Consider the following 7,779-nt stretch of genomic DNA (forward strand, 5'->3'; position numbering starts at 1 on the left):
ACTAGTCAGCTAGTCAAGTTATACTTACAGAGATCCTGGCCAGTGTTGCAATTTAAATTGCAAAGAAATCATAGGAGGATCATTAGATACCCATTATCTTTATCATAATGACATTATTTACATTACATACAGTGTTTCTGAAAGCAGAAAGCTCTATGCTAGTCATTTAGACAATATGAGAAAAAACTCTGAAATATGTATATATGTATGTCACATTTTAAAGATGTACACAATGTTTTTTTAAAAGACAAGTGAGTCTTTTCAGGCACCAGTCTTGCAAAAAGTCTCACAGATTGGGTTGTTTTTTTGTTGTTGTTGTTTTGTTTTTTTAACTAAGTTCAAGTATATCAATAAATTTAAAAAAATCAGTAAATTAAAAGTTATAGCTAAAACTGCCAATTTCAACTAGTAATTGTAAATTGTAATGGTTTCTGCCTCTTTAAAAAAAAAAAAAGCATTGGAATGAAAAAGCAGGAGTTTCAAGTCAAATCCCATCTGTACGACTTTCACTGCAATAAATGGTTGACTATAAAGAAACGGTTTCCAAGGTCTGACCAGTCACCAGAAGTGTTTCCAAATATCATTACCACAAAACTACAATTTTAAATAATTCATGACAAGAAGGTTTTCTTTAAAGAAATCATTTAAAAGTTCTTATTCATGTAACAGTCACTTGGTGTAACGAAAAAGACCCAACCCTTGATTCTGTGACCTGGGATAAGATGTGGTGACAGATACCTCATTGCTGATGTTACCAGGACAATGGAAATATAAATTACAAATGAAACCAGTTCCTTTACTTTCCTCACCTTAACAAAGAAAGCTGCGAGTGTCTTTACCACTAGCAGACACACTAATCACATCTACAAATTCGGCTGGTTTGTGTAGGAACAGCCCATTTTGAATTTATTTTGAGCAGAATGCACAACAATACGGGAAGATGAGCAGTCCCTTAAAATGCTGGAGAATAACTTGATCCAGTGTCAACTGGAAATGTTTATTTCATAACGTATTTATTAGTTACCTACTGCAAGATAACACAGAAGCGATCATGAGCTCATCAAGGATAAAATCCTTGGCTTATTAGTCTCTAGAGCTTGGAATGTACCATGCACATACTATATGTTGGGGAATGATGGGCTTTTGGAAACAATTTTCCTCAGTGTAAGCTCCTCTTTCCCCTGAGTCTTAATTTATGGAATATGATGATACAGAGATGTTATAAACAATAACAAGGCCATGATATAAGAGGGCAAACTCAAGATCCACTTCTCTAAATATTATCTCTGAGTAATCTCATCAACACCAGTGAAGGACACTGGTGCTCCGTGCTATGTGGACTACGCCCTGTAAGTGAATTAGGCTTAGACTATAGACCTGAACCCACAAGAAAGGGGGAGATTATTGAATAGGTAGGCAACTAATTAAAGGTTAGGGTTGGTATTGTCCAAAGCAATCAACTATGTGATGGAAGTCAAGCCTTCTTTGCTTGTTTTCTCGCCAGTAGGATATACTTGTAGACCAAAACTCTAAGATTTCAGAGAGTCAATGATCTCTTTGAGATCTGCTGGACCCTATTTAGGAAAACAATGCTGAATAACCCAATTAGTATCTCACCGGCTTAAATGAATGAGAGCATTTTTAAAAATCCTCTTGCACTCCCAAGAATTAACTGAATAATCAATCTGCTAAAGTTCCGAATTATATTTTTTCAATTTTCTAGGATAAATCTTCAATGATTTCAGCATAATAATCTTTACTTTTGGTAGGGGAGAAAATCGATCATGGGAATCATTTCCCCAACCGGTTCATTCAGTTCCATAGTTTAACCAAAGGTTTTGTGTAGGAATTGCTTATGTGACTTAATATTATGCGGGATTGTGAAGAAATCATTTTTGGAATAATATATTTAATAATGCAAAGAGTTGACTCTGGGGGAAGCAATGTCAATACAAATGAAAATTTTAGTTTTATGATCAAAATGTTCAATATTTAGTTGAAGGTGTGTAATCATTCATAAGTGTGACTCAGAGGGAGGCTGAGTATCCAAGTAAACATATCTATCAGATAAGCAGTGGGATGTAAGTAGCAAAACTAATTTGGAAACAGGATACGGCAAAGGCATTTTGAAATAAACGGCTATAAGATTTTTTTTTAAGTTTCAAATATCAATAAGCAGTAGCATTTAAGGAAATCTGAATTTTTCACCATTTGACAAATGTCTATGTTCGCTACAGTCCTCTAAGCTTTCCAGAGTAAGTTATGGATTACTCTTTTATTCACAAAGCAAAGCCTTAGGATTGGCTTAAGTATTTTTGTTAAGCCAAATAAGGCAGTTTGTGATTTTCTATAATGTTTATAAAGTCTCATTTCCTGAATATTAAACACATGTAATTCAACCTAATTTAAAATTTCATCTTATATTTCATATCAATTTTCTTCCAAGCATGAAGAATGGGGCATTTAGGTGTAATTTTGAGGGTTTAGCATGCTAACATTCTACTAAGTTTACTATAAAAAAAATTTCAGGGAATGAGTTTTATTTGTAAACATTTTTTATAAGATTAACAATAATTTTACATATACTCTAGAGCTGCACTGTCCAAGATGGTTACCGTTAACCATATTTGGTTATTGAACACTTGAAAGGTGACTTGTGCAACTTGAAGAACTGAATTTTTTCAAAATTCATTTTAAATTTAAAAATTATAGTGGCTTTAGTTATTGGAAAACACTTAGGCGTGTCTGGACAACTTAGATTTACGAACTCACCCTTTTGTCTGCAAATTTTACAAGACTTAAATACATCAGTTTTACGGGTGAAAACTTCATGCCCAAATTAAGGCATGCTGCAATTGGAAAGAACAAGACAGAGACTCTGTATGGAAAAAAAAAAAAAAAAAAAAAGAATGTGAAATTCTCATTAATAAGTTTTACATTGGTTACCTCGCATTCTATTTCTCTTGGACAGTGCTGATCTGGAGCTATATGAAAATTGCTAGTATCGAAGTTATGTTTTAAATGTTTTAGTTTAATGTCATTCTCTTAATTAATCAAAATTTTTTATCATTATGAAAAAGTAAATCGGATTTAGTATTTACTCAGTAAGAAGTGCCCTAATTGCTCTCCCTGCACATCCTCCTTTCTCCAAATTGCAAAGTCCTTGCTAGCACCAACAGCAGAATGCAAAATCATAGACAGTGAATATGCAGAAATAGTGTATGAGAGCACTGATGAGTGTGCCATCAAATCAAACTGCTCACACACTACAAGTCCTATCTTTTCTTTCCTCCCAAGTGTTTCCATATCTGTGTGTCCCTAATTCCAAAATTAACCTTCAACCTCCTCCCAAGTCCTGCTGTGCTATGGCTTCTGGTTTAGAACAAGCGATGACTTTGCTCAGCAATGTGCTCGGTCATGTATTAATACTAGACTCTGTCCAGGCCCGAGAACTTTCATCCTTCAGAGTGGAGAGCTTCCTCTGGGAGAAGGGTTCAAATCCCAGAAGCTTGAACACCGCCACCCGGTACTTCTTGGACATGATGTTGTACAGAATGGGATTGATGGCAGCACTGAGGTAGAAGAGGACAAAGGATACCAGGTTGCAGTATTGGCTGATCTGAGCAATCTCCAAGGAGCCGGGCTCGAAGGACTTGGAAAATAAATATCGCCCCACGTGGAAGGGCAGCCAGCAGAGGATGAAAGCAAACACCACGACAGCTAAAAAGACAACGGGAAGAGAGAGTGTGAGTTCAAGAAATGTCGTAGCACGTCACATTCTGTTTTGAAGACGCAGTTTTGTCCTGATTATGTCATTGACTTCAGAGAAACGTTATGTCCTCCGGCTTTTCCTTCGTCCTATTTTTAACCAAGACTGGGTCTGTCTGGCCTAACAGTTCAATCATTTTTATTGAGCTTCCCAATTATTTCTATTTAACAACTATTTGAGTGATTTTGTGACTAGATTGACATATTGACTCAACAATTTATTCACATTATATATAGCCATTTCACATGTGTTGGATACGAACCAAACACATAAGGTCATACTCAGCCACAGCTAGGTATCAGGGTTTCCTGGGGGCACAGATTCCTTGTATGTAATAGAGACTCACAAAATTAGTATCTCTAGGAAGGAGATCAGGACACCTGCTTTTTTCTTTTCTATTCTCTTTTCTTTTTAAAGTTTCACGGAAGACTGAATATGCAGCTGGGATTTAGAGCCACCGAGAGGGATGGTACTTTGCCACCTACGATAGACATAAGTGAGTCATAAAAGACCATAAAGCCAACTGACATTAATTATCATCCCCCCCCCAGTCTTCATTTTACCCAGGTAGGATAATTTTTGTTCAAGACCTCTGAATTTCTAGATTATTTTTTTTAAATTCAGAAATCAAAGAAAAATAACAAAAGATAATACTTCAGTCCTTGTGCCACTTTAGTGATCCCCGTCATAATTTCAAGGCAGAGGAAAATTCATATCAGTGTTGAGACACCAGTGGGAATAACTAACAGCTTAAAAAGTAAAATTGGAGGAAATTTTGAAACCTATTCTGAAGACTAGGTTGCATAGTAGCGACTGACTGCCACAGTATCAAGATGAATATTAGAATCCCCTGGAGGGCACCAGCAGGTTTACAATCTGTTAGTCATATTGTGAGAATCACTGGTCTAGAAAATAACTCTTTTTATGGTCTTTGAAAACACCGTATCGCTTTAATATACAAAATTCCAGGAACTGTAAAATGACAAATTCAAAATCCACCTGGAAAGACTTCTAAGAAGCACTAAACCTGCAAGTAAGTACAGAATGTTGGACTATCACGAGGAATAATGAAATGTACAGATTCTGGTTTTGAGAAAGCAGATGGAATTACCATTTTGCTCGGATGTGAACACATTTTATATTCACTTGTATCCAACTCAGATACTTCAGTTCATGTAAGTGTAAAATACGCAGCCCACTCCAGTCCTGATACTGCACCTGGATGTTCTCTGGGGGACCCCTTAGCAAGGGCTAGTCAGTCCTGTTAGCTTACACAAGGTCTTTTTTTTTTTTTTTTCTTTTTCTCATATTGGAAGCCTGCTTACCTTAGCCTAGCCTCGTTTATCCTAGACTCTTCTACAGGGAGAACTAGCTGCTCACGGAAACAAATGGGGACACAGCCCTGATTTGTCATAGACTTCGCCTCAAAGCTGTATAAAGGGCGGCAGGGGGAACACAAGGGATGCATTTATCTCAAGAAAATGCAGGTCCAGAAAGCACACCATGCTACTGAAAGAAACATGAATCATCCCTAACAGAACCATCCTCATTGATCATCTATCTTTGGTGACATTTGCCATTGAGTACTTCCTAGACCCAGGACCTGCCCCTGCCCCAACCTCGCACCTGCCTGCTTTTTTTTTTTTTTTTTTTCCTTATTGGAGTTCAATTTGCCAACATAGGGGATCCCTGGGTGGCTCAGAGGTTTGGCGCCCGCCTTCAGCCCGGGGCCTGATCCTGGAGACCCGGGGTTGAGTCCCACATCGGGCTCCCTGCGTGGAGCCTGCTTCTCCCTCTGCCTGTGTCTCTGCCTCTCTCTCTCTCTCTCTGCGTCTCTCATGAATACATAAATAAAATCTTTAAAAGAAAAAAGGAAAACAATTTGCCAACATCTAGCGTAACACCCAGTGCTCATCCCATCAGGGCCCCCCTCGGTGCCCGACCCAGCCGCCTGCCTGTTTAATGCAACTTAGGCGGGTCCCCAAGGTGGAAGCCGGGAGCTCGGCCTCCCCCCTACCACCTAAGGACCACAGTCAGACTCAGGAGACAGGTCAGTCCCGAGGTTGATAAAGTGCATTCAAGGGAAATACCCAGGGGGGCATGTGTCCCTGGGTGGGGGAGGAGAGCGCAGAAGCGAGGGGCAGGGGCGAAGGCAGCGCTCGCGCGGGGTGAGGGCCGGGCGGGGGGCTCCTGCGAGCGCTGGGAGGCGCGGGGCGCGGGGCGCGGGGCCGGTGGGAGCGGGGCGCGGCGCGGGCACCCACCGAGCATCTTCACCGTCTGCCGGTGGCTCTGCTCGCGGAGCGAGGCGCCCCCCGCCGCGTCGCCGCGCCCCCGCCGCCACAGCTTCCTGCCGATGAGGCCGTAGAGCACCGTGAGGCAGAAGACGGGCAGGAAGAAGAAGACGCTGGACACCCACACCATGGCCGTGAGCAGCCCCGAGCGCACGGCGAACTCGGTGGCGCGGCACTCGCGGGTGTCCCGGGGGTCGGTGCCGTTCTCGTGCTCCACGCCCACCAGCACGAAGATGGGCCCGGCGCTGCAGAAGGCCACGGCCCAGATGGCCAGCAGGGCCAGCTTCACGCGGCCCTTGGTCACCAGCACCTTGGCGCGCAGCGGGAAGCAGATGGCGAAGTAGCGCTCGACGCTCAGCGCCGTGATGGTGAGCACCGTGGCGTAGGTGCAGCCCTCGCTCACGAACTGGAAGAGTTTGCAGAGCAGGTCGCCGAAGGTCCAGGGCCGGTACTGCCACAGGCGCACCAGGTCGAGCGGCATGCACAGGAAGATGAGCAGGTCGGAGCAGGCCAGGCTGCACAGGTACAGGTTGGTGGTGGTGCGCAGCTCGCGGAAGCGCCGCACCACCAGCACCGTCAGCAGGTTGCCCGCGACGCCCACGGCGAACAGCGCCACGCAGGTGGCCGTCACGCCCGCCAGCAGCGGCGCGGGGAACAGCGGCAGCAGGTCCCAGCCCGCCGACCCCGGGCCCTCGCCGGCCGTCGCGTTCCGCATGGCGCGGGGAGCGGGGAGCCGGGAGCGGGGAGCGCGGGGCGGGCGGACGGGCGGGCGGACGGGCGGGCGGACGGGCGGGCGGACGGGCGGGCGGACGGGCGGGACTGGGAGCCGGCGGCGGCGACGGGCGGCGCAGCGGGACGCGGCGGGGGCGGCGGGGACACGCGCACACGCGCACGCACCGCCTGCTGGAGAGCGCCCGCCGCCCGCGGCCCCGCACCCCTGCGCCGCCCGCCGCGCCCCCCTCCCCCGCCTACCCCGTCGCAGGACACTGGCACCCCTGCGCCGCCCGCTGCGCCGCCCCCGCCTAACCCCGCTGCGCCCCCCACCTATCCCCCCCGCAGGCCCCGCCCCCCACCCCTGCGCCTCCCACTACTCCCCCTACCTGCGCCCCCGCTGCTCTCGGAGCCTCCCCGGAGCCCCAGCGGCGCGGAGCGGGGCGAGCCGAGCTCCCGGGGCAGCCCTGGGCGCTGTCTGCTTAGCGGGGTCCAGGGGGGCGGTCGCACCCGGGGTCCAGGGAGACGGGTCGCACCCGGGGTCCAGGGGGGGCAGGACGTTCCCAGGGTCCAGGGGGCGGGTCGCTCCCGGGGTCCAGGGAGGCAGGTCGCTCCCAGGGTGGCGGGGTCAACGCCCTCGGGCTGGAAGGACCGGAGTTCCTCCTCAAGAAGGGGTACGAGTTGGTGAGAGACCCGGTGGGCAGAGGACGCGGGCGTGCCCCGGAGACTTGCAGAAGGGAGCCGGGAGGTCCAAACAAACCCAGCCCAAAGCCGCACTCCCCAACGCCCCTAGTGTTGAGGTTCTGACCTGAGAGGGAGCCCCGCGCACCCGGGAAGAACCTGCGGCGGTTCTAGAGCCCGTCGTATTGAGCAGGAGAGCCAGGCTCAGGGGCGGGGTGGGGGGCGGGGTGGGGGGCGCTTGTCCACCCCGACAAGGTCGAACAGCGAGTTGGGGCCTCAGGGACGAGACTGGGGGCTCCCTCCGGATTTGGGCTTCTGAGCGTGAAG

General features: G+C 47.2%; 1 protein-coding gene across 1 annotated transcript; it reads right to left on the reverse strand.

The window, feature by feature from the left end:
- Positions 1-233: 233 nt before the first annotated feature.
- GHSR (growth hormone secretagogue receptor) lies at positions 234-6,775 on the reverse strand. Its single transcript, XM_072808083.1, has 2 exons — positions 6,031-6,775; positions 234-3,720 (listed from the first exon to the last, which is right to left on the reverse strand). The coding sequence occupies exons 1-2, from the start codon at positions 6,773-6,775 to the stop codon at positions 3,416-3,418; spliced, it is 1,050 nt and encodes a 349-aa protein (XP_072664184.1). The 3' UTR covers positions 234-3,415.
- Between the last annotated feature and the right edge of the window lie 1,004 nt (positions 6,776-7,779).

Source organism: Canis lupus, chromosome 31 (genome assembly GCF_048164855.1).
Source record: "Canis lupus baileyi chromosome 31, mCanLup2.hap1, whole genome shotgun sequence".
NCBI classification, from domain to species: Eukaryota; Metazoa; Chordata; class Mammalia; order Carnivora; family Canidae; genus Canis; species Canis lupus.

What these genes read in the sequence shown, in the direction of transcription:
- GHSR (XM_072808083.1), bottom strand. Translation starts at nt 6,775, where the DNA reads ATGCGGAACGCGACGGCCGGCGAGGGCCCGGGGTCGGCGGGCTGGGAC. An exon ending in GCAGACGGTGAAGATGCTCG is followed by an intron (nt 3,721 to 6,030) that starts GTGGGTGCCCGC and finishes TTGTCTTTTTAG; the next exon opens with CTGTCGTGGTGTTTGCTTTC.